The 26,954-nt window shown below is 43.3% G+C and overlaps 2 protein-coding genes across 5 annotated transcripts in view; one reads left to right on the forward strand and one right to left on the reverse strand.

Moving 5' to 3' along the window:
- Window positions 1–26,954, forward strand: part of LOC127537039 (NACHT, LRR and PYD domains-containing protein 3-like) — a 246,767-nt gene that overhangs the window by 194,420 nt on the left and 25,393 nt on the right. The window lies entirely within an intron of this gene.
- On the reverse strand, window positions 6,914–19,320 carry LOC127537040 (uncharacterized). Of its 3 annotated transcripts, XM_051958722.1 has the most exons (18): window positions 18,601–19,320; window positions 18,416–18,485; window positions 18,125–18,228; window positions 17,679–18,042; window positions 17,465–17,532; window positions 17,131–17,343; window positions 16,919–16,984; window positions 16,699–16,824; window positions 16,384–16,458; window positions 16,178–16,258; window positions 15,938–16,015; window positions 15,765–15,842; window positions 15,594–15,677; window positions 15,108–15,194; window positions 13,801–13,868; window positions 7,343–7,460; window positions 7,090–7,225; window positions 6,914–7,011 (listed from the first exon to the last, which is right to left on the reverse strand). In XM_051958722.1, the coding sequence occupies exons 1-18, from the start codon at window positions 18,718–18,720 to the stop codon at window positions 6,950–6,952; spliced, it is 1,998 nt and encodes a 665-aa protein (XP_051814682.1). In that variant the 5' UTR covers window positions 18,721–19,320; the 3' UTR covers window positions 6,914–6,949. The 3 variants fall into 3 exon arrangements, with proteins under 3 accessions (XP_051814682.1, XP_051814684.1, XP_051814683.1); XM_051958724.1 differs by lacking the exons at window positions 6,914–7,011; window positions 7,090–7,225 and having other exon boundaries at window positions 13,794–13,868; window positions 18,601–19,314; XM_051958723.1 differs by lacking the exons at window positions 6,914–7,011; window positions 7,090–7,225 and having other exon boundaries at window positions 7,343–7,466; window positions 13,794–13,868; window positions 18,601–19,314.

Consider the following 26,954-nt stretch of genomic DNA (forward strand, 5'->3'; position numbering starts at 1 on the left):
AATTGTGCTGTGCTTGTATTTTGAAAGGCAGAGACAGGAAGATCTCACCTGGTCAAAATTTGGATTGGAGTTATTGTAAAGGCTGTGTGAAGCTGAGAGGTTTAACTGATGTTTCAGGCCATAGCTGGCTTTTATTTTGAAATTGTGCTGTGCTTTTATTTGAAAGGGAAAGAAAGGAAGATCTCACCTGGTCAAACATTTGGATTGGAGTTACTCTAAAGCAGGGGTGTCAAACTCAGTTCCTGGAGGTCAACTATCCTCTATGTTCTAGATCTTTCCTCTTCCAACACACCTGTTTCAAATAATCAGCTCATCATCAAGCTCAGCAGAAGCCTGATAACGAGCCTGATCATTTGAATCAGGGTGTTGGAACTGAGTTTGACACCCCTGCTCTAAAGCTGTGGAAGCTGAGAGTTTGAACTGATTTTGAGCTGAAATGCAGCCTCCTGTGGAGGTATTGGGGTCAAGGTGGGTGTGGCCACACCAATGAGTCTGTGTGATGTGTGCGTGGGGAGCATGCCTGCCGGTGTGTAAGGGCGGGTTGCTATGGGCCCCATAGCTAACGATTGCCTGCCACAGACAGCAGGGAAAAGTGCTTCTCAGCAGCAGCGCGCAACGTCGAGTTCTGCCTAATTGTGGGCGAACCGTTAATGCGAGCTGAAAAACTAAAATGACCGTGAGCGACAGGAAGGCCTGGCTATCCATAGATATGATTATTTCCAAATATTGAGAGAAATTGACCGATACAGCGATAAAAACACTGTCCCTCCATGAGGCAGATGATTCAGTTTACATTGGTTCCTATGGAGAGAACGGTGCGACTTTGGTCTAAACTGCTGCCTGCCATTTCACTTCAGAAGAGCTAGGTCTCAAACTTGGATTCATTGAAATCCAGAAAATGGTTTACAATCTGACCAAATTTCATTCCCTGAATTTATCGTTTGGTCGTGAGCGGCGATGCCGAATCGGGAAATTTTCAGGCGGATTTTTCACCTCTCCTCCACTCTACCAACTGACATCACACACTCTAACAAGAGCGGATTTGAGAATTTTCACTTTTTTGAGGACTCACTGATCAAAAACTGTAAATCTCAGCCTGACATAAACTACATTCCTGCGGATACAAGAAAAATGACTGCGTTTTTGATGGTTAAATGAAGCTTCTCGGTGAATGTATGGCGACAGCAGTGGCGTTTGGAAAACACTGGATTTTTCAAGCAGATTTTCATCAGTCCCCATTCATTTCCTATGGGACTTTTTGCGCAGTTTTTTGCGAATAATTCTGCGAAAAAATTACGAATTTCTTAGAAAAGTCATAGCACACTATTCCCGATGAAGCCGCACGTTTTGATGTATAATTTGCTTTGGTTTTCTCAAAGCCCTAGGACGAGTTAGCGACCGAAAATCGGCAGAAACGTGAAGAAAAAATTACATTGGGTAGTATGGAAATACTAGACAATTCCCGCACGCGGAATCGTGGGAGGGGCTCGGGATGTGTGTATGTCCGGAGTGGCATGGGAGAGGCGTATTTACTCTAAAGGCTGTGTGAAGGTGAGAGGTTTAACTGGCGTTTCCAGTCTGTCGCAGGCTTTTATTTAGAAATTGTGCTGTGCTTTTATTTTGAAAGGCAAGACAAGAAGATCTCATCTGGTCAAAATTTCAATTGGAGTTACTGTAAAGGCTGTGTGGTGAAGGTAAGGTTTAACTGGTGTTTCCAGTCTGTCGCAGGCTTTTATTTTGAAATTGTTGCTGTGCTTTTATTTTGAAAGGCAGAGACAAGAAGATCTCACCTGGTCAAAATTTGGATTGGAGTTACTCAAAAGGCTGTGTGAAGCTGAGAGGTTTAACTGGCATTTTTTGGTCTGTTTCAGGCTTTTATTTTGAAATTGTGCTGTGCTTTTATTTTGAAAGACAGAGACAGGAAGATCAGACCTGGTTAAACTTTGGATTGGAGTAAAGGCTGTGTGAAGCTGAGAGGTTTAACTGGAGTTTTCAGTCCGTCACAGACTTTTATTTTGAAATTGTGCTGTGCTTTTATTTTGAAAGGCAGAGACAAGAAGATCTCACCTGGTCAAAATTTGGATTGGAGTTACTCTAAAGCAGGGGTGTCTAACTCAGTTCCTGGAGGTCCACTATCCTCTATGTTCCAGATGTTTCCTTCTTACAACACACCTGATTCAAATGATTAGCCATCATTAAGCTCAGCAGAAGCCTGATAACGAGCCTGATCATTTGAATCAGGTGTGTTGGAACTGAGTTTGACACCCCTGCTCTAAAGGCTGTGTGAAGCTGAGAGGTTTCAGTGATTTTCAGGCTGAAATGCAGCTCCTGTGGAGGTATTGAGTGTGAAGGTGGGCGTGGCACACCAATGAGTCTGTGTGTGTGCGTGCGACCATGCCTGCGCGTGTGTAAGAGCGGTTGCTATGGGCCCCATAGCAACGGTGCCTGCCACAGACAGCAGAAAAGTGCTTCTCAGCAGCAGCGCGCAACGTCTCATTCTGGCGCTAATTGTGGGCTAACCGTGAATGCTACCTGAAAACCGACATGACCGTGAGTGAGAGGAAGGCTGTGGCTTTCCATAAATGTAATTGTTGTCCAAATATTGTGAGAAATGACCGAGTTACAGCGATTTAAAAAACACTGTCCCTCCATGAGCCAGATGATTCAGTTTACATTGGTTCTTATGGAGAGAACGGTGCGACTTTGGTCGAAACTGCTGCCTGCCATTTCACTTCTGAAAGAGCTAGGTCTTCAAACTTGGATTCATTTGAATCCCAGGAAAATTGTCTACAATCTGACCAAATTTCATTTTCCTAACTCTTATCATTTGGTCTTGAGGGCGATGCGATCGTGAAATTTTCAGGCGGATTTTCTCCTCTCCTCCACTCTACCAACTGACATCACGCACTCTAACCAGAGCAGATTTTGAGAATTTTCACTTTTTTGAGGACTCACTGATCAAAAACTGTAAATCTCAGCCTGACATAAAATACATTCCTGCGAAGACAAGAAAAATCACTGCGTTTTTGATGGTTAAATGAAGTTTCTAGGTGAACGTATGGCGAAGCAGTGGCGTTTGGAAAACAGTGGATTTTTCAAGCTGATTTTTTTCACTCCCCATTCATTTTCAATGGGACTTTTTGCGCAGTTTTTTGCGAATAATTCTGCGAAAAAATGACGAATTTCTTAGAAAAGTCATAGCACACTATTCCCGATGAAGCCGCACGTTTTGATATATAATTTGCTTTGGTTTTCTCAAAGCCCTAGGACGAGTTAGCGACCGAAATTCGGCAGAAACGTGATGAAAAAATGATATTGGGGTAGTAATGGAAATACTAGACAATTCCCGCATGCGGAAATCGTGGGAGGGGCTCGGGATGTGTGCATGTCCGGAGCTGGGCAGGAGAGGGTTATTTTTTGGTCCGTCACAGGCTTTTATTTTGAAATTGTGCTGTGCTTTTATTTTGAAAGGCAGAGACAGGAAGATCTCAGCTGGTCAAAATTTGGATTGGAGTTACTGTAAAGGCTGTGTGAAGCTGAGAGGTTTAACTGGCATTTCCAGTCTTTCACAGGCTTTTATTTTGAAAATTTGCTGTGCTTTTATTTTGAAAGGCAGAGACAGGAAGATCTCACCTGGTCAAAATTTGGATTGGAGTTACTGTAAAGGCTGTGTGAAGCTGAGAGGTTTAACTGGCATTTCCTGTCTTTCACAGGCTTTTATTTTGAAATTTTGCTGTGCTTTTATTTTGAAAGGCAAAGACAGGAAGATCTCACCTGGTCAACATTTGGATTGGAGTTACTGTAAAGGCTGTGTGAAGCTGAGGGGTTTAACTGGTGTTTTCCGGTGTGTGGAAGGCTTTTATTTTCAAAGTGTGCTGTGCTTTTATTTTGAAAGACAGAGAAAGGAAGATCTGACCTGGTCAATATTTGGATTGGAGTTCCTCGATAGCAGGTGTGTCTAATTCAGTTCCTGGAGGTCCACTATCCTCTGTGTTGTACATGTTTCCTTCTTCCAACACACCTGATTCAAATGATTAGCTATCATTAAGCTCAGCAGAAGCCTGATAACGAGCCTGATCATTTGAATCAGGTGTGTTGGAACTGAGTTTGACACCACTGCTCTAAAGGCTGTGTGAAGCTGAGAGGTTGAGCTGATTTTCAGGCTGAAATGCAGCTCCTGTGGAGGTATTGGGTGTGAAGGTGGGTGTGGCACACCAATGAGTCTGTGTGTGTGCGTGCGAACATGCCTGCGCGTGTGTAAAGGCGGTTGCTATGGGCCCCCATAGCAACGGTGCCTGCCACAGACAGCAAAAAAGTGCTTCTCAGCAGCACCGCGCAACATCTCGTTCTGGCGCTAACTGTGGGCTAACCGTGAATGCTAGCTGAAAACCGAAATGACCGTGAGCGAGAGGAAGGCTGTGGCTTTCCATAAATGTAATTATTTTCCAAATATTGTGAGAAATGACCGAGTTACAGCGATTTAAAAAACATTGTCCCTCCATGAGGCAGATGATTCAGTTTACATTGGTTCTTATGGAGAGAACGGTGCGACTTTTGTCTAAACTGCTGCCTGCCATTTCACTTCAGAAAGAGCTAGGTCTTCAAACTTGGATTCATTTGAACCCCAGGAAATTTGTCTACAATCTGACCAAATTTCATTCCCCTGACATTTATCGTTTGGTCGTGAGGGCGATGCGATCGGGAAATTTTCAGGCGGATTTTTCACCTCTCCTCCACTCTACCAACTGACATGCCGCACTCTAACCAGAGCAGATTTTGAGAATTTTCACTTTTTTGAGGACTCACTGATGAAAAACTGTAAATCTCAGCCTGACATAAACTACATTCCTGCGGAGACAAGAAAAATCACTGCGTTTTGATGGTTAAATGAAGTTTCTAGGTGAACGTATGGCGAAGGAGTGGCGTTTTGAAAATAGTGGATTTTTTGAGCCGATTTTTTTCGCTCCCCATTCATTTTCTATGGGACTTTTTTGGCAGTTTTTTGCGAATAATTCTGCGAAAAAATGACGAATGTCTTAGAAAAGTCATAGCACACTATTCCCGATGAAGCCGCACGTTTTGATATATAATTTGTTTTGGTTTTCTCAAAGCCCTAGGACGAGTTAGCGACCGAAAAACGGCGGAAACGTGAAGAAAATATAATAATAAACGCAGCAGGAGAACAATAGTGGCTCGTGGCTTCGCCACGAGCCACTCTCCTCCCATTGCTTTGCAATGGAGAGGAGAGTGGCTCGTGCCGAAGCCCGAGCCCCTAACTAGACAATTCCCGCTGATGCGGAAATCGTGGGAGGGGCTCGGGATGGGTGCATGTCCGGAGCGGCGTATTTATTCTAAACGCTGTGTGAAGCTGAGAGGTTTAACTGGCATTTTCCGGTCCGTCGCAGGCTTTTATTTTAAAATTGTGCTGTGCTTTTATTTTCAAAGGCAGAGACATGAAGATCTCACATGGTCGAAATTTGGATTGGAGTTACTCTAAAGGCTGTGTGAAGCTGAGAGGTTTAACTGGCGTTTTCCGGTCTGTGGCAGGCTTTAATTTCGAAATTGTGTGGTGCTTTTATTTTGAAAGGCAGAGACAGGAGGATCTCACCTGGTCAAAATTTGGATTGAAGTCACTCTTAAGGATGTGTGAAGCTGAGAGGTTTACCTGGCGTTTTCCAGTCTGTCGCACCACTGCCAGGTGAAATGTATGCAGAGTGGGGGAAAATCGTTTCTTCTGGCCATTGGGGGATGATCTTCATTGGTATCCCTTTGAGAATGTGCTGTCCCTCATTCCTCCTCCAGAGAATGTTACCTCATGTCATATGGCCATTGCAAGAGAGGTGTGGGATGCTCTGGCCAGCCACGGAATTTAAACCTGGACATCAGCTTTCTATGACATTGATCAGTTGTTCATGACTACCTTTGACATCCTCATTCATTTTTATAGATGTCTGCCTACAGTACTACTGTTTTCATGTTTGACTATTGAATATTTGATCAGGTCCAGTTGCGGTCTTAGTGACATGTTGATGTCTCATTCCTACTCACTGATCCTTTATTGAAAATATGTTCATATCATACATTCCAGCTTGTTATAGTTACACCTATATGAAAGAGAAAGCACCAAAACCTAATATTTGAAATATGCAAGAAATTGAATGATAGGCATTGCAGGTTAATACACAGCATGTTATTAAACAACATTCCTGTGGTCCTGAGTATGTGTTTATCACATTTATGTTATGATCTATAATAAGTAGTAATGGATCTATTCAACCATGTTACTCTAATTTCAACCTTGTTACCAAATATTTTTTAACAAAATAATCTTAAATGATTTTCCCAAACTCATGAGGGTTTGACCTATTGTCCTTTTAGTGGTTTGAATGATTTAATTTGTAATAGATTTGAGCAAATATTTGCAATTAAATACAAAAAAAAACATGCAAATATTGAAAAGTTGGGCATGCCAGAGTTCAAAAGTTGTTTAAATAGGTCAAATCTTAACTGAAATTAAATGATTATCCAATGTGCATGTGGCCTTCTTTACTTAATGGTAAAGGATTTATTAAACATTTTTGAAAAAAAAAAAAAACTTTCAGGTTCCTGAGTATTCATAACAGGGTTACACTATGCATGGCACACATCAAATAAAACATTTCATAAAAAGTGTAACTGTAATGCTTGAGCTGGCCGAATCACATTTGATGGCTTCCTACCTGGTTTTCTTAAAGACATGACAGAAAAATATGAAATAAAGGGTAGATTTTTCAAAGGTTAGGATGCCTAAATTGTCCTCCAATTCTGGAATGACCCATATACATAAAGAGAAAGACCGATATAACAATACAATACAAAATACTGTACATGTAGTACTATTATAGCAACCTAAGAATACACTTCAGACTTGAAATATTTTCATATATGTATACATTTTTTATTTTAACATTTATTTACAACATTCATTTGAAGTCCCATTTTCTCCAGCCTTCTGGTGGTCTTCTGTGTTGTCTGTGGGTGTTAAAAGATCAAAATTAACTGGGAAAATTGAAATGTGAAACAAGTGCAAATCTGTACTGCGGTTTTTACCTGAGGCATGTCCCGTCGTAGCAGGCAGTGGAAGCAGATGTGGAGCTGCAGCCGTTACCGGACCTATACAGGCCGTCGGCCGACACTGCACACTACACACCCCGCTCCCTGGACCACAGGAAGCCAAGTCCAAATTCTAAAAGGTGAAGAATCAAGAGTGGCAAATTAATATCAATTAGTTTGACATTTTTCTTTAATTAAGTAAATTGGTGTGCACGATTAGAAAAAATATCTATTGAACACTTGCTCCTACCTGAGACATGCCTATGGGGAGGCTGTTGAGGACTTCCAAAGGGACTGGGCGTCCGAGAGGAGGGGACTTCTGGGAGGACGTCCGATCTCGCCACTGCACCTTCTGGACCCCCTCAGACCTGGAACTCAAAAAACAGAACAAAACATACCAAGAAAAAAACAACAGCAGCACAATGTGCCACAACACTGAGTCACATGAAAAATGTGTGACACAACTGTAAAATGGGACTGAACAGAATAGATTTCCAGCCAAGACATTGAACCAAGAAAAAATTTTGAAAATGTAACTGGAGATGGGACAAAAGTACGACCATCATGAAATCAGTGTTGGCTGGTGAGGCTTTCGCCAGTCAAAATGCAATAGACCGGACTGTGATAGCTATAATATGTTTGGAGAACACCTGACTGAACACATTTCTCAGGTTGGGAAATGTAAATGTGATCAATCACAGTGTTCTTGTCTGTGGTAGACTCTGTGATCAATTGGTTGTAGCCCCTGGACAGAAGTGCATCTCTTATGCTTTTTTTGCCTCTGGAAAGGAGGTCTTCATTGAAGTCACCACAAACAACAATGGGCTGGTGATCCATCAGTTCCAATGTGTCCAAGAGAGCGTTCAGGTTTGGCAGAAACTTTTGCAAACCAAAATCTGGGGGTCTATACACAGTTGCTATTAGCACTTTGACTGGGACCTCAACCTTTACGACCAGACATTCCAGATCTGTGACACGTACCATGCAGCTCGGCGCCTCCGCCATCAGAGCGGTCCTGCAGTACACGGCAACTCCACCCCCGGCCTTTGCCGCCATGTCCCTGCACGTGGTGTAAGACGCCTGTCTGCTGCGGTGAAACACAGTGTATCCCTCCAGATCAAAGGACGAGGATACAGAGGACCCTGACAGATGTGTCTCGGTGAGACAAAGCACATCTGCCAACCTGAGTTCGTGATGCAACTTCAGGTCCACCATGTGAGATGGAAGCCCTTGGGTGTTATGATGTACGATTGTCACCTCTGCATCTGGTCGCTCTGTCCGGTTCAAGTGGTGCAACAGCGGAGTAACACTCTGGAAACTCGCGCTGCGCATGTCTTCCAAAGCTGTCGTAATGGCAGGGTCAGCATAGATCTTTGTTTCATCAAAGTCGGTGATGGTGAGACCTTGAAGAGAAGTGGTGCGACTAAGCGCCACATATGCCATGCCTGGCTGAAACATGCGTTTCAGGCTCACGACAGCCGACGTCACCGTCATTCCCTGAACTTTGTGGGCTGTACACGCAAAGGCCAGCTTGACGGGGAACTGACGTCTCACGACTCCGCCCTTGCGACCGATGCTCTCCTCGGATCTTTCGACGTAGACCAAGTCGTCCGAGGGGCCCAGAAGCTTCTTGCGGAGAGTCTGTCCTGCTGTGGAATTGTCCAGCTTAAGTCCAAGGAACCTCACGACTTTGGGGTCACGTCTCTCAGGCACAATGGTGGAGATGGTCCCAAAGGTTCCATTGACAAGGCCATCCTCCACGTTGAGATTCCTGATCAGCATAACTCTTGCTCCTTCAGCTGCCATTATGCTGTCAGGCAAATCTCTCTTGGTGCCTTTGATGTTGGGCACAGGCACCTTCCTGCCGGTAGCGACATCCTTCCTGTAGTCCTCGGCCGCTATTTTGACGTCCCCTTTAAGCAGGGAGGCCACGGTGGCTGCGTTGTGACCATCTACCTGCTTGTTGGTGGCAAAGACGTGTAGCGTTCCTGGCGGGCAATCTTTGCCGTCAGAGACGGCTCTCATGAGCAAGCCTCTGTCCGCAGCGCCTCAACCTCGGGTGCGAACGTGTTCCAAGCGTTGAGGACCGGACCGAACTGGACGTTCTGGAGTGCCTTATCCATGCCTGCGCCTCGTCCCTCGAATCGCTTCCTGTTGTGCTCCACGATGTCCTTGACGTCGCGTCGCGATTTGTAGAACTCTTCGTACGAGGTGCGACCCCCGTCGTTGAGTTCATCGTCAGATCGGTGGGGGAGGTACAGCTTTAGCAGTCGTCTGAAATGTTTCTCTGGTGCCTTGGTCTCAGAGAAGCGCGCATATCGAATGACTGCTGGTTTTCCGGCTGTCCTCTTGGCAATATATCCTTTGTCACACAAAAGGGCAATGGCACTGGGGCCCTGTACTTGTTCGCCGTAGACTACCCGGTAGTCTGATGCAAACTCAGCCAGGCACATCCCCTGAAACTCGGGAGTCTTTGGTCTGAACAGGTACTTCTCAGGTATCCCCAACATCCAGACCTCTTCAGAGTCAGGAGCCATGTCCTTCAGGCGACTCATAGGAAGACTCATCTTCATGGCTTCCTCGTCCGTCGAGAGGAAAATCACAGACCGCGAGCACTTTTTCAGGGGCAAGCTGCACGTGCGAGCCACTGCCTCCTGGGCGCTGACCTCTCTGTGCTTCGCATAGGCCTGCATGATCTTTCGCATTTCCTCACATTGGTTAAAGGCAGACTCTCTGCTGGTCTTCACGACCGAGTTCAGGAACTCGGTCATCTCGTGCTCCGGCTTGGTGATGTATGACATCATGTACATGGCACAGCAGTACTCGTCCAGGACGTACTGGATGTCCATGTTTGCGTTCCAAGCGCGGAGAAGGTCTGGGTTATATGCGTTAACCCAACACTCCTTGGGCTGCCGCTTCAGCATGACCACGCTCCCGCTTGTCAGATTTTCAGCGCACTTCATATAGGCGTCGTGTTCGAAGTTGCATCGACGGAGGAGATCTGACAAGCTCTCGAAGGAGGCCTTCGGATCCATGAGGAGCTCTCTCAGGTGCCGAAGCTTTTCCTTTGCTTCCCTTTGCTGCCGACGGATCTGCTCCCTCCGTTCCTTCATCACCTCTTCCTGGTCTTGACCATCTTCCATTTCCACATCCGCAGTAAAGGGCTCCGTGATCCAGGTGATATCAAATGGCAGCTTGGGGAAGCCAAAACGACACGCCACGTTTCCCTTTCGGCAAGAGCCGGTGTGGCTCCTGCTGTGTACCTGAACCTCCGAGACGATTTTGTGGAGCTCCGGGTCCTTCTCGGGGTCAGGCATCTGGCAGGAAATGTGGCGGTCAATGAACCTGCATACGGTGTGGTCCAAGTCCTCGCCGTACACAGGGGCGTCTTTGACCCACACTAGCATGTGAATGTGTGGGCTTCCGCGGGCCTGAAATTCCACGCGGTAAAAATAATCCTCCACCTCGCCGATGGGCCGCGCTGGTGAGAGGATCAACTTTGCCATAAGGGCATCCACGCGTTTTTCAAACATGCGCATTACGGTGACCGGGTTACTGCGCAAAATGTCACACTTGGCTTTCCAGTCCAGTTCGGAAAAGTCACCAAGTGTTTGTCCTTGCTGAGATTTGATGACCCCAATTATTTCAGGCCATCTCATCTCAGCTGCCGAAAAAGTCAAAAAGAACGTCGGTTTGCCGAGTTGCCTGAGCATAGCATGCAAATCTCTCAGGCTTTTATTCCAATATGCGGGTGTGCCTCTCAGAGGCTGCATAAATCGCATGGCCTCTTTGGCCTGAATTAATCTCTCCACCTCCTCTTTGTCCTGGAGCATGGAGTTTTTGATGGCACGCCCGTCTTTTGTGCGCATCTTTCCTTTGCGCATTTGTATCGACATACTTCCTCTCGCGAGGTTCGTCTCCGTTACAAACTGCGCAAAGAAAAGGTAAGTTTGGTCCTCAGCAAACCGCGTGTCTGCCCCGAAAAGCCTGGCGTTGAAGTATCTGCTGGGTGAAAGCTTGATGGGACGGTCTTCATCCAGCGTGTTCTCTCCTGTGGGAAACTGCACAGGGAACGCCATGGCTTCCAGTTTGGGGATTGCAAAAAATCCCACAGGTTTGTTGCCTTGAGCAGGGGCAACGCTGAAAATGCCATCTCCATAGGAAAGGATTTCCTGTGCAATGTCTGGTGGCTGCATGCAGGTGTCCAGAGCAAGTCCAGGTCTTAGCTCCTCCTGCTGTTCGGTGGCTGTGTCTGCAGCTAAATTGGTCTGGTAGCTGTCAGACACTTGTAGCAGCTCTTGGTCCAAGATGTCTTCTCCCCACTGGGCAGCATCCATGCTGTCGTGCCGAGAGTCTATGTCGTCGGCAGACTCTTCCAAGAGGGTTTCTCTCGTGACATCATTGGACAGGTTTTCCAGCTCAGTGCTTGGTGATGGCATGTCAGCATTGCGTCTTTGGTCGTCTTCTGGCCGACTCGTTCCTGCGGCTGACACAAAATCGGCCAAGTCTGGCTCAGTGTAGCCATCAGCCACCTCCAGCAGCTCCTCGTCGAGCATGCCGTCTTCTCCCCACTGTGCATCATCCGTGCACTCGTTGTCTGAGTCGTGGAGGAGATTTTGGAACGTGGCCTCTTGGTCGATGGTCACATCGGAATACTCAGAGTGCTGCTCTCTGAGTTTTTCCAGGGCTACCAGCACATTCTTCATTTTGACAGTGTAAAAGTGCTGGTAACCTTTGAATCGAATGTGACGCTTTAATTTCACCTGCAGTAGCTGTGCTTCTGGGAGAGGACGTGGAAGACTGTTGACAACGCTTTCCACTTCCGATGGAACGCACACAACAGCTCCGTGGACTGCTCGCTGCTGTCCTTTCGGTAAGGCGATGATTTTAGCAAACGGGAGGATTTTAGCGATGAGCTGTCTCTCCAGCACGTTGAGTTGGGCCAACTCCGGGGGAATGGGTGCCAACTCTAAATTGTTTGCTACTGCATGTGTTGGCATCCTCCCACGGCTGAGGTGGCTGTCACAGTTGTGGCAGATCCACTCCTGCAGTCTCTCTGGTGGCATTGAGCAAGGGGAGGAGCACTCAGCGTCACAGACATGCACATATGTTCCAGTCAAGCAAGCCTGTGCCACGTCGACATTGGTGGAGTATTTAACTCTCTTGCATGACTTGACTTGATTTGGAAACATAGTCCTGTGGCAGACGGTGCAGACGTATGTTGGTCCGTGGCTGACGGTCTCACGGAATGCTGCTATTGCCGCTGCCATCACTGAAGTGAGCACTGGCTGGCGAGAGGTTCCGAGCTGTCGGTATTTCCGCCTGATGCTCAGTGCTCGCTGCAACTTCTGATGCATGTCAGGATTGGCAGCCAACATGCGTCTTCTGAGCAGGCTACAGCGTTGAATATGATGTAGCCTGAACTCTGGATCCTTCCTGTATCTCTGGACAAGATAATTTTTCTGCCTGTTCCGGAAGGCAGGATCTGTGCTGTACCTCTTGACAAGGTATTTTTTCTGCCTGTTCATAATGGCTGGATCCGTACTGTACCTCTTGAGAACATAGTTCTTTTGCCTGTTCCGAAAGGCAGGATCCGTGCTGTATCTCTTGACAAAATAGTTTTTTTGCCTGTTCTGAAAGGCCGGATCTGTGCTGTACCGCTTGACAACATAATTTTTTTGCCTGCTCCGAAAAGCAGAATCTGTCATGTATTTGTTTTTTACTTGGTTTCGCAGTTTGACGATAAACTTTGCATAGTATTTTTTGGAAGACAAAAGCCGTTGTTCACGGTTCTTTTGCATACACTTACTCTGTGCCTGAATTTTTTTCCTGCGAAATTCGGCACAGCTGGCATACCTGATTCTTTCACAAGTTTTTTTCCCAATTTTTTCTTTCACTTGTTCCTTTTTTTCACATGCTCTCCTCTTGGCTTTTTGCCTCCGATCTTTGTTGAATTTAGAGAGCTTTGTTGCTTGTGGGACAGCTGAGGAACCTTTAACATCCTCCTCAATTTTGACAGCCGTCCCACTGTCTGCCTGCAATGCGAGGAGAGCAGGTTCAGACACTTCATGTTGAACCTCGGTTTCCGGGGATTGTTGAGGATGTGGGGCACTGGGGCTGTCAGTCTGAAAAGATACCGGGACAAACTCGTAACTCGCAGAGTCTCCACGGTCTCTAAAGAGTGTGTGGAGGTGGTTAGCCAGGTCACTGAGTTCCGCAAAAGTCATAACGATCGCCTTACCGGAATGAGAGGGTAATCCTCTGGAGTCTCTGGAGTGGGAATCAAACACTCCATACCTCCCGGACTGATCACGGAAAACAGCGATAACCTCGGGTGAAATGACGATTATAGCCCGATTAACCTCTGCTGATAGACACTCCAGCTGGTTGGCAAGCGGAAGCCACCACTGCCGTCTTCCAGGGCTCGATACTTTAGCTTTCAAAAAGCCACACCTGATGTCACGCATGTTGACATTATACAAATGTCTGTCTGTGAGGACTTGTTTTGGCATCTCCTCGACTGTCAGGTGATTGCTCTGGAAGGTCTTGTCGCGAATCAACTGCTGTTTGACTCCGACATACAGCGCGTCTCCCTGAGCCAGGACTCTATCGAGTGTAGTCCTGGTGAACTGACAGCCCTCAGTGTGGTATGCCAGAAATGTCAAAGCGTTACAGCTACACTGATGGTTGCGGGAAAATACCTTGTACCTCCTATCATTCTGAGAATGACTGGCCCGGACTGACTCCACACGGCGACTCTCGCTCCTGGTTTTATCCTGAAATTATGACAAATTGTGATCGGTAATTATTATATTTTCATTATTTATTCAGACAGCTTATTTTTTTCAAGTTCAGCATTAGTACTAGCTTTTAGAAATGTGTTGATTGTGTCTTCAGTTAAAGGATCATATGATTTAATGTTTCAGTGACAACTTTTATTGTTCATACATTATGAACATCCTCTCACCAATTTATGGAAATCTTGTATTATTTTAGCGTATTATTGCTTACTATTACCTTAGCTAGTTTAATATACATATGTGTATGTTTATTGCAATAACGCATTTTATGTATATGTGTATATTATGTATATAACATATTATACATATTAACAATATATATTTTATATATACTTTACACACACACCATCTCTCTTTCCCTATACACACACACACACACACACATTATATATATATATATATATACATATATATATATATATATATATACACAGTGTGTGTGTGTACATAGATATATAGGTGTCTGTGTGTTTTGTTGTATTATTGTATTATTTGTAGAATTTCCCTCCGGGATTTTTTTCCAGGGCACTGTAACATTTTCTTTTTTTCTTGAAATTACATTTGGACAGATCATAATGACTTACAATTTTTCTGAGACCATGAACACATAACCCTATGTCACCTAATTTAATTTACTAGTGAGCTCCTATTCTGTAGACATCAAGACAGATTTCAACATGACATTACTATTTTAACATAATGGAACTTGCTTCAATGTTTATGAGGAGGCTTAAGGAGGGTGCTTTGAGCAGACAACTTAGGACTGCAGCATCAGAGTTGTTTCATCTAACAGACAGTTGATGGTCATGGGATCAACATTACTGTACAGACTGAAGGCTACTGAAGACTGCCTGAACTACATACTTTTCCTGTTTGTCTGAAATGCAATTACATAGCAAAGTCAGTATTCCACTGACTTTTACACCATGCCAATGGCAAGTGATGTAAATATTTTATTCACCAAAACCTTTTCTGCATGAATTTTGCCAGTGGCTAGTGCTAATGTAAAACCCTGATTAGAAACAAGAGATGCTTTGTGAAAGCAATGGCACACAACACAGCATTACAGGTAGCTTATTGTATTGTGACCAGCATAATAACAGTTCTCTCAACTGCCAAAAAATATTTTTAACTGCAGTAAACCAAAAAAAAAAAAAAAAAACAACTATCATGATTTTACAAAAAAAATACTCTATCATAGAGGAATAAACTTACCTTGTCTGTTGGTGTATCAGCTGATGTGGATGGAGCTGTCATGAACCAGGGCCACTGGGCTTGTGATGGAGTCGGTGTTCGGGTCATCTGATAAAAGACAATAACAGTGACACTTAAAAAATAAAGCAACACGATAGCTAGATAGTTGGCTAACGACTAAATAGCATCAGTTGTCTAAAAGCTAGCTATCCAAAAGCTATCTCTCTAGGTAACAGCTCGCTCGCCCTTGAATAAGCAAGAGTGCTAGCTGCCAGGAGTTTCAGTTGTCCCAAAGCTAGCTACCCGAAAGATAGAAAGCTAACGAATAAGCTAGATGGGTAGCTGATAGCTCGCTAGTAGCTTCAATTTTCCTAACGCTAGCGCTTCATTGGAATTGTGATTATACAGTAAATGTGCCAGAAAAAAACAGGAACGACAAAAATGGCCACAAATGGAGATGCCTGCTTTGTAATGTTCTTTTAATTGATTATAGAGAGGTAAATATACCTTCTCAGGAGAAGGAGGCTTGCAGCCCGCATCATCAGCTGTCCGGGCCTGTCCATCTGGTGAGGGGGTCATCATCTTGGCCATCTAAACACAGAACAACAAAACTTCAGTGAAATGACGATGATTTTCAGTCAGATGATACATATTGATGAGAAGAGGAGTAATCCTTACCTTTGCAATGGGAGAACAGAGAGGGGTTTCTGTCTTGCCCCAACTGCAGGACAATCTGGCCGGGGGTGAGTCAAACAGCTGATGACAGATGAGAAAAAAAACATAGCAAGTGTCAGTGTGGACAATGTAGATGCCTGTGGAATGGAGTCAGCATGTGGTCAGAGGAAGCTTACATCATGCACTGCAGTTGGGCAGTGGGGGGGGTGCCCGTCCGGGGTCCTGGGCAGTCTCACTGCTGCCCGAGCAGCCACCTGCACCATCAGAAACATCAATTAAACATTAATTACTGAAGTTTAAAGAAATGCATCCCAGAAACAAGTGTTGTTACTGCCTCTCTTTCACACAAACAAACTAACTGTGAAGTTGATTCATGTTTTCAATCAAAATCCAAACCCAAAGGAAAGACAACTTACCGCCTGAGTTGCGGTGGTCAAGCCTGAAGGGGCGTCCTCCTCTGATCTCCAGGAACGCAGAGCTGGAGGCGTTCCAGGCTCCTGACAAATCACAGCATTTCAGACAATGAGCACAGTCTACTCGCCTTGTTGTGACACTGTGCATGCTGCAACTGAAAGAGCTCCAAATGTGCAGTGTGTGACAGTTGTGTCAGAAAGTAATGTACCTTGTTCACTGGAGAAGAAGCAGAAGAAGGAGTAGTGTTCCGCGGGCAGCCGCGCAGAACTGCAGGGGACGCCACCTGTGCCAACCAAATGAGATACCAATTAAATCGAGTTGAACAGCTATCAAACAATTTACAAATACATTTCTATTTAGCTGATTCAAGTCTGTTATTATTTGTGGCTGTTGTTATGAACTAGTTTTACTTAATTGCAGATGACACTAAAAAAAAAGGTGCAGAATTAACTGTCAGGAATTACATGTTTGAGCATTCATACAATCCTTCTGCGGGAGATAAAATTTTAATCAATCAAATTACCTTCTTTGGCTTAGGAGAAGCCTTGAAGTCCGCCAGGCAAGACAGGGAGGGAGACACTTTCTCCATGGCACTTAGGGCTGTGCTGCTGAACCAGACGGGGTTCAGCGGAAGAAAGCTCTCCTCCACCTGTAAAACACAAGGCAGACACTACTAATTACAGTTTGTGCTGTCAAAAAAACAACCAATAGCATCCAAAAGAAATATCTGAAGAATCACAAACCTGCTGTTGAGCCATCCTGGGCTTTGGTGAACCTCTGGACCGGGGAGGTTCCCGAGGATGGCTCGTCTGCAATCACAGAAAGCGTCACAGTAAATTATAAATGTAATTTTTTTTTTAACCACAGTACACATATTATTATCACAATACATGATGTCACAGTTGTCTTAAAAAAAAAAAAAAGTCTAAAAAACATAAAGCAATTTATCAATTACCTTGCCGCCCTGACCCATTTTCCTCTGCTCACGGGGTTTCGGGCTGGGTGGAGCAGGGGATCTCTCTCTCACGACCAATTCGGGTGTAGCTTTCCGAACTGGAGGTTGAGGAGGGATCCGGGGCGAAGGAAGTGGTGTCCCCAGTTGCTCGTTGGCAGCGGACCAGAACAACTGGACGAGGATCCCCATCCCCTCACGATCACTCAGATGGACCTGCATTAATAAGAAATTAAAAAAGAAAACACACATACAAACAGTTTTAATGTCAGTGAACATCTGCCGTGAACCAAACTTATCCAATCAACAACTGTTTTTCACAACATACTACACTTACACCATCCTTGCTCCACAGCACCAAATTGCTCAGGGGGAAGTGCTCCACAGCGTTGAAGAACTTCACACCTTGAAAAACAATTGAAAAAAAAAAAAAGTCATCATTGCACCAAAATATCCACCGATACTTGAGAATTGTTGAAATGTAGTTCATGTCTTTCTTGTTTGTTCATTCAGTGAATGGAATGGATGAAAAAAAATCTTTTTCCTCTTACCCATACGAGCAGCCACACGATGGTATTCCTGCCGAAGCAGGTCCTGGTGTTGGACGTCAACGACCAGGCGGGGAGGAAAGTCGACCACAAAAACCTTGGACCAGCGGTTCCCACAAGTGGTGAGGAGATTGGCAAAATCCACCCCTGCCCTCTCCACAGTGGTGCTGGTCAGGTTGTTGCCAGGGGCCATGACGCAGACGGCATCAGGTGCACGAGGAACTGCAGCGTGCAGAACCTCAGTGCGAATTTCCGCAGCAGAGGCCCCCGGAGTCGACAGGAAGCCAAAGCTCAGCCGAGACTCTGGCATCCGAATAAAGCCATCTACAAGAGCACGTAGATGGGAGTCCCCGACAAGAAGAATGAACTGCAAAAGAAAGACCATAGTTTTAGTATGAAAGTCAAAAGAACTTTTTAAGAAAACGAACAGCAACAATTAATAATTATACCTTCTTTCCAGGGAGCTCAGGAGGAATGACCAACTTGTGGTTGCGCCCAGTAAAGGGTGAAGTTGGCCATTTTTTCACCTTGTGGCGGTAACCGGTGCCACGGCCTGTTCACAAGACGACAGAGCAAAAGAGGATTTAAAACGGATTTCAAACAAAGACAGCTCATACAACAATCACCATTTTCTATTATTGTATGAGAACGGCAGAATCTGTGTTCAACGGGTAATTGTTGGTGGTACACTAAATATGATTGGTGAAGATATTTCATGATAAAAACAGCTGAGTACTTACATGCAATAAAGTTTGCATGCGCCTGCCGCTCTTCCCAGAACCGTCCGGCCGGCAGGGTGGAACCAACCTTCTGTGAGCAAAGAATACACTTATTTAATTCTACATCGTACGGATGCCATGAACGTGTCCAACTCAGCACATTCTGTATTGCACAAGTGAGCATGTCAGTTCGGGTGTAAACATACCTTGTACTGGGGAGAGCGTGAGCAGTGGGGTGCGTCGACAGGAGGGGTGGGCATCTCAGACGCGTCCAGCTTCCTCCAGCGCTGCTTCTGGGCCTGGGAGCGTCTCCCCTTCCTAGGCATCCTGGAAGACAGCACAAGAGCACAAGAGAGACACACAAACACAGGGAGAGAGAGAGACAAAGAGAGAGAGAGAGAGAGAGAGAGAGAACAAGCCACACAAAATGGATGGATGGATGGATGGATGGATGGATGAAAGGATACGAGGTGATGCAGAGGTGATGCAGAGGTGGTTGACCAAAGGATGTCCAAGGGCAATCCAGAGGCTCTCCAAAAGGCTGTCCAAAGGCTGGTGAAAAAAAAAAAAACAGTTATCTAAAAGCACTGCTATGAAACAGTAAGCACCAATATGAGCAGCAAAACATGCATGTACAAGACACATCTAATGTCCTCACTATGTATTTTTTCATCAGAGGGAAAAATCTACTTGCACTGCTGACTCAAACTGAAACAACTAATTCAAAACACAAAAGGGCTAAAGACCAGACAATGGCTGCTAAATTAAAGCACTACTGCATGTTTTCTCAGAAAGAAGAAGAATCTCAACATGTCTGCAGCAAAAGTAGCTGAACTGGTCTTTAACACAGCACAGAGAATTAATATGACACTGTAATTAATGGTATGTTAACATTTCCTCATGCAACATGTCTTAAACGATATTATACTCATCATGATGTTCCAATTGACTGATAGAACTGATTGTAACATAATGGAACAAAGCACTGGCACCTTAATTAATTTTAACATCAAATTTGCTAGAAAATGTAGTCAATGTTACATTTAACCACATTACTTTTGAAGCAAACACTACAAGGTACAAGCGATATTTCATCTGTCAGAGCACTATTTTACAGAGACAAATGTATAAACACAGTATAAACTAAGGCTTCAACATCGTGAAGAAATGATAAATCCTTTGTGTATTTTCTGTGTTTTAAAAAGCTGAAAAGGCAGAAATAATCCCACATCAGCAGATGCATGTACTGCTGCTGCTGCTGCTACTATAACTGCCTGTATACAATTATTCAGCTGGAGTGGCAGTACTTTTAAACAGATTTAATGGTGATATTCTGGAAACCAAAGCTTCAAACAAAGGCTGCTGGATCATTTTAGTTTTGAAGGTGGATGATTTGATGTCCATAATTTGTAATGTTTATGGACCAAACAGAGCATCGCAAGCAAAGGACATGTTTACTGAACTCTCTTCAGCTTTGGACAATTTAAAGGAAAAATACAAAGATTCTACTATTATCATAGACTAAAACAGTTATAGCAAAGCTCCTGTTTAACCACACTATTTTACAGAAAACACAGTGAGGTAGAAGAGATATCACAGCACCATTTTACTAAGACAACCGTTCTACATAGATGCAAATTAAAACGTCCCAAAGCACATATAGCAACTTGAACATGACAAAAGCAAATACTACTACAACTTCTTTAATCATCATTTCTACACATTAGCATCAAGTTTACATTTTTCTGCTCTGACCGTCAGCATCCCTATTCATTTAGAGCACAAAACCTAACCGTGCAACTCAAGTGAACAAAGCTAGAAGTTGAGGGAGAAAGGCGCTTCACACTCCCTCATCAAGAGACTGGAAAAATGCATGAAAGCTCCAGTTTAACCACGCTATTTTCCAAACAAACATTATGAGGCAGAAAAGGCTATTTTATCCGTTGCAGCAACATTTTACAAAGACAAAGACAAAGCTATCTAGCTATCCAAAAGCTATCTATCGAGCTAACGGCTAGCTCGCCTTTGAATAAGCTAATGATAGCAACTTGAACATGACCAATGCAGACATTGAAATATACCAAAAATATTGTCGTTTGTTTTTCCACTTCAGCTTTCAGAATGCATTTCTACTGTTACCCTTAGCATTTAGATTCAGTTGGAGCATAATATTTAATAGGATATAGTGCAGAATCAGACTATGCTAAAGCTAGCAGGGAGGAGAAAAAGTACGCAGCCTTACCTCTGAATGGAACCGAAGAAAGGGCGTTGGCTGCCAGCGGCCAGCGGCTTTATCTCAAAGAAGTGCCAATGAACGTGCACCGGGGCCTCGATGCCACCGCTGATTGGTGTTGCTGGGCTGTTGCCGGGCGCCCATTGGGAGAGGCATTTTTTCCAGAAGGTTCTGTGTGCAGTGTGTGTGTGTCAGTAGATAGCCGTACTTCCGGTTTTTGTCGTCGGAGGTTTGAAATGCATTATGGGAAACGTAGTAGTATACTACAGTGTGAACGGTTGGCATTCTAATCATACTTATAGTACATAGTATATAGTATATACTCATTGAGTATGTAGTATGTTAGTATGCCATTTGGGACACAGCCAAAGAGTCATAGAAAGAGAGTATTACAACCATATGTGAACGAAAGAGGATGAAATCAACTAATGACTAATAACACAATCAAATTTATATGTGGTCTCTGTGGTGCAATTGGTTAATGCACTTAACTGTTAATTGAAAAGTTGGTGGTTCAAGCCCACCCAGAAATGATAACTTTGCTTTTCATAGTCTTATTTGTAACTTGCATGTTCTCATGTTTTTTATTGTTTTTTTCTTCTTCTTACCTTTCATGCTGCTGGAACTGTGAATTTCTCTTTGGAGATTAATAAAGTATCTATCTATCTATCTCTATCTATTAATAATATGAATAATATGTTCAAAATTAATTGGTTATGTTGCCTCATAAGAGAAAATGTTAAAATGTGGAATGCAATACCAAATTATGTATTCAAAAAAATGGGAGGAATTCATTTTTTACTTCAATGTAATTATAAAATTGACAAAAATACCAGTTCAATTATTAAACTTCCATAAACAGGTGTTGCTCTCCTGGGGGCTGATCTAACACATTTAACTTCACCTTTTGTTTTCAGACTTACTTTATTATTATTTTAATTAAGTGTATTTTTTATTTATTAATGTTATTATTTTGATACATTTTATTTACTTTACCATTTTTGTTGTTTTATTTAATGATTAATTTAATTACATTTTTAAAAATATTTAATTAATATTTAGCATTTATATTTTTTGCTTTAATTTTATTCTTTACATTTTTCATTTTATTTTTTGTGATTTAATATTTGACTTTTGGATTTTTTAATTTTACTATTTTTTATTTTATTGTGAATATTTTATTGTAGTTATTTTTAATTATAAAATTAATTAGTATTTTTATTTTTGCACTATTGTGTTTTTTTAGCTGTTTCTTACTTTTATTTTGTGTATTGTTGTGATTTTTATAAAACTTATTGTATTTTCAGCTTTATTGTTTTTCATTTCTGTGATATGCATTTTGAATTTGTTTTATCATTTTAATATATTTTATTTATTTATGTATTTTGTTATTGTATTTATGATGGAAATTAATATTTAGCATTTATATTTCAGTTTTATTCATTAGATTTATTTTTCTTTGCAGTTTTGCATGTTTGTGTTTCTGATTTTTATTTACTTCTTTTTTATTTTATCATGAATATTTTGTTGTTTTTTAAGTTTTAAAACAATTTTCATTTTGTTTTGCATTATTGTTATTTTTATGACATTTCTAATGAAAACATTAAATTTTGTATTTTTATTTTTAAATTATTTTTGAATTTTTCACTTAATGTTTGCCTGAACTATATTTTGTTTATCATTGTTTTCATTTACTTATTTTAAGCTTTATTATATTATTATTTTTAACTACAAGTATTTTTGATTCATTTCTGTATTCATTTAATATATTTTATTTACTTATTTTATTGTATTTTACAATTATTTTGATCAATTAGTATTCATTTATTTGACAAACAGGCAAAGACATAGAGGTAACAGTCGTCAAGATTGCATTACTTCATCAGAAGATACAACTGGATGCATTTGGAAGACCACCGACTATATCAATAAACATTTAGTGTAGTTTTGATATGTTTATCTTGGAATGTTCCATCTATTTAGAATCATGACTGGGAAGACAATGAGGTGCTGAAGGCTGGTGAAAAGCCAGCCAAGATCTATTGACCCACATTTTGTAGAATTATTTGTGAAAAATGAATTTTGAAATTACAGGAGGAAGTGAAAGAGGCACAGAGGGTGCGCCAGCTTCACTGTGCTGATCTTATTGACTGCATGAAGGGAAGATCTCACCTGCTCAAAATTTGGATTGGAGTTACTGTAAAGCAGGTGTGTCAAAGTCAGTTCCTGGAGGACCACTATCCTCTATGTTCTAGATGTTTCCCTCTTCCAACACACCTGATTCAAATAATCAGTTCATCATCAAGCACAGCAGAAGCCTGATAACGAGCCTGATCATTTGAATCAGGTGTGTTGGAACTGAGGTTGACACCCCTGCAACAATGGCTGTGTGAAGCTGAGAGGTTGAACTGATTTTCAGGCTGAAATGCAGCTCCTGTGGAGGTATTGGGTGTGAAGGTGGGTGTGGCACACCAATGAGTTTGTGTGTGTGCGTGCGAACATGCCTGCGCGTGTGTAAGGGCGGTTGCTATGGGCCCCCATAGCAACGGTGCCTGCCACAGACAGCAGAAAAGTGCTTCTCAGCAGCAGCGCGCAATGTCTCGTTCTGGCGCTAATTGTGGGCTAACCGTGAATGGTAGCTGAAAACCAAAATGACCGTGAGCGAGAGGAAGGCTGTGGCTTTCCATAAATGTAATTATTTTCCAAATATTGTGAGAAATGACCGAGTTACAGCGATTTAAAAAACACTGTCCCTCCATGAGGCAGATGATTCAGTTTACATTGGTTCCTATGGAGAGAACGGTGCGACTTTGCTCTAAACTGCTGCCTGACATTTCACTTCAGAAAGAGCTAGATCTTCAAACTTGGATTCATTTGAATCCCAGGAAATTTGTCTACAATTTGACCAAATTTCATTCCCCTAACATTTATCGTTTGGTCGTGAGGGCGATGCGATCGTGAAATTTTCAGGCGGATTTTTCACCTCTCCTCCACTCTACCAACTGACATGCCGCACTCTAACCAGAGCAGATTTTGAGAATTTTCACTTTATTGAGGACTCACTGATCAAAAACTGTAAATGTCAGCCTGACATAAACTACATTCCTGCGAAGACAAGAAAAATCACTGCGTTTTGATGGTTAAATGAAGTTTCTAGGTGAACGTATGGCGAAGGAGTGGCGTTTGGAAGACAGCGCATTTTTCAAGCCGATTTTTTTTCACTCCCCATTCATTTCTATGGGAATTTTTGCGCAGTTTTTTGCGAATAATTCTGCGAAAAAATGACGAATTTCTTAGAAAAGTCATAGCACACTATTCCCGATGAAGCCGCACGTTTTGATATATAATTTGTTTTGGTGCACTCAAAGGCCTAGGACGAGTTATGAATCGAAAAACGGCGGAAACGTTAATAATAATAAAATATAATAAACGCTTTTTCAACAGGAGAACAATAGTGGCTCGTGGCTTCGCCACGAGCCACTCTCCTCCCATTGCTTTGCAATGGAGAGGAGAGTGGCTCGTGTTGAAGCCCGAGCCCCTAACTAGACAATTCCCGCTCGCGGAAATCGTGGGAGGGGCTCGGGATGTGTGCATGTCCAGAGCAGCATGGGATAGGCATATTTACTCTAAAGGCTGTGTGAAGCTGAGAGGTTTAACTGGAGTTTTCAGTCCGTGGCAGGCTTTTATTTTGAAATTGTGCTGTGCTTTTATTTTGAAAGGCAGAGACAGGAAGATTTCACCTGGTCAAAATTTGGATTGGAGTTACTGTAAAGGCTGTGTGAAGCTGAGAGGTTTAACTGGAGTTTTCAGTCCGTCGCAGGCTTTTATTTTGAAATTGTGCTGTGCTTTTATTTTGAAAGGTAAAGACAGGAAGATCTCACCTGGTGAACATTGGGATTGGAGTTACTCTAAAGCAGGGGTGTCAAACTCAGTTCCTGGAGGACCACTATCCTCTGTGTTCTTGATGTTTCCTTCTTACAACACACCTGATTCAAATAATCAGCTCATCATCAAGCTCAGCAGAAGCCTGATAACGAGCCTGATCATTTGAATCAGGTGTGTTGGAACTGAGTTGACAGCTCTGCTCTAAAGGCTGTGTGAAGCTGAGAGGTTGAACTGATTTTCAGGCTGAAATGCAGCTCCTGTGGAGGTATTGGATGTGAAGGTGGGTGTGGCACACCAATGAGTCTGTGTGTGTGCGTGAGACGATGCCTGCGCGTGTGTAAGGGCGGTTGCTATGGGCCACCATAGCAACGGTGCCTGCCACAGACAGCAGAAAAGTGCTTCTCAGCAGCAGCGCGCAACGTCTCGTTCTGGCGCTAACTGTGGGCTAACCGTGAATGGTAGCTGAAAACCGAAATGACCGTGAGCGAGAGGAAGGCTGTGGCTAACCATAAATGTAATTATTTTCCAAATATTGTGAGAAATGACCGAGTTACAGCGATTTAAAAAACACTGTCCCTCCATGAGGCAGATGATTCAGTTTACATTGGTTCCTATGGAGAGAACGGTGCGACTTTGGTCTAAACTGCTGCCTGCCATTTCACTTCAGAAAGAGCTAGATCTTCTAACTTGGATTCATTTGAATCCCAGGAAAATTGTATACAATCTGACCAAATTTCATTGTCCTATCTCTTATGGTTTGGTCGTGAGGGCGATGCGATCGGGAAATTTTCAGGCGGATTTTTCTCCTCTCCTCCACTCTACCAACTGACATGCCGCACTCTAAACAGAGCAGATTTTGAGAATTTTCACTTTTTTGAGGACTCACTGATGAAAAACTGTAAATCTCAGCCTGACAGAAAATACATTCCTGCGGAGACAAGAAAAATCACTACGTTTTGATGGTTAAATGAAGTTTCTAGGTGAACGTATGGCGAAGCAGTGGCGTTGGGAAAAAAGTGGATTTTTTGAGCCGATTTTTTTCACTCCCCATTCATTTTCTATGGGACTTTTTTGGCAGTTTTTTGCGAATAATTCTGCGAAAAAATGACGAATGTCTTAGAAAAGTCATAGCCCGGGATTCCCGATGAAGCCGCACGTTTTGATATATAATTTGTTTTGATTTTCTCAAAGCCCTGGGACGAGTTAGCGACCGAAAAATGGCGGAAACGTGAAGAAAATATAATAATAAACGCAGCAGGAGAACAATAGTGGCTCGTGGCTTCGCCACGAGCCACTCTCCTCCCATTGCTTTGCAATGGAGAGGAGAGTGGCTCGTGTCGAAGCCCGAGCCCCTAACTAGACAATTCCCGCATGCGGAAATCGTGGGAGGGGCTCGGGATGTGTGCATGTCCGGAGCTGGGCAGGAGAGGGTTATTTTTTGGTCCGTCACAGGCTTTTATTTTGAAATTGTGCTGTGCTTTTATTTTGAAAGGCAGAGACAGGAAGATCTCAGCTGGTCAAAATTTGGATTGGAGTTACTGTAAAGGCTGTGTGAAGCTGAGAGGTTTAACTGGCATTTCCAGTCTTTCACAGGCTTTTATTTTGAAAATTTGCTGTGCTTTTATTTTGAAAGGCAGAGACAGGAAGATCTCACCTGGTCAAAATTTGGATTGGAGTTACTGTAAAGGCTGTGTGAAGCTGAGAGGTTTAACTGGCATTTCCTGTCTTTCACAGGCTTTTATTTTGAAATTTTGCTGTGCTTTTATTTTGAAAGGCAAAGACAGGAAGATCTCACCTGGTCAACATTTGGATTGGAGTTACTGTAAAGGCTGTGTGAAGCTGAGGGGTTTAACTGGTGTTTTCCGGTGTGTGGAAGGCTTTTATTTTCAAAGTGTGCTGTGCTTTTATTTTGAAAGACAGAGAAAGGAAGATCTGACCTGGTCAATATTTGGATTGGAGTTCCTCGATAGCAGGTGTGTCTAATTCAGTTCCTGGAGGTCCACTATCCTCTGTGTTGTACATGTTTCCTTCTTCCAACACACCTGATTCAAATGATTAGCTATCATTAAGCTCAGCAGAAGCCTGATAACGAGCCTGATCATTTGAATCAGGTGTGTTGGAACTGAGTTTGACACCACTGCTCTAAAGGCTGTGTGAAGCTGAGAGGTTGAGCTGATTTTCAGGCTGAAATGCAGCTCCTGTGGAGGTATTGGGTGTGAAGGTGGGTGTGGCACACCAATGAGTCTGTGTGTGTGCGTGCGAACATGCCTGCGCGTGTGTAAAGGCGGTTGCTATGGGCCCCCATAGCAACGGTGCCTGCCACAGACAGCAAAAAAGTGCTTCTCAGCAGCACCGCGCAACATCTCGTTCTGGCGCTAACTGTGGGCTAACCGTGAATGCTAGCTGAAAACCGAAATGACCGTGAGCGAGAGGAAGGCTGTG

The sequence above is a fragment of the Acanthochromis polyacanthus genome, chromosome 14, assembly GCF_021347895.1.
Source record: "Acanthochromis polyacanthus isolate Apoly-LR-REF ecotype Palm Island chromosome 14, KAUST_Apoly_ChrSc, whole genome shotgun sequence".
Lineage (NCBI taxonomy): Eukaryota > Metazoa > Chordata > Actinopteri > Pomacentridae > Acanthochromis > Acanthochromis polyacanthus.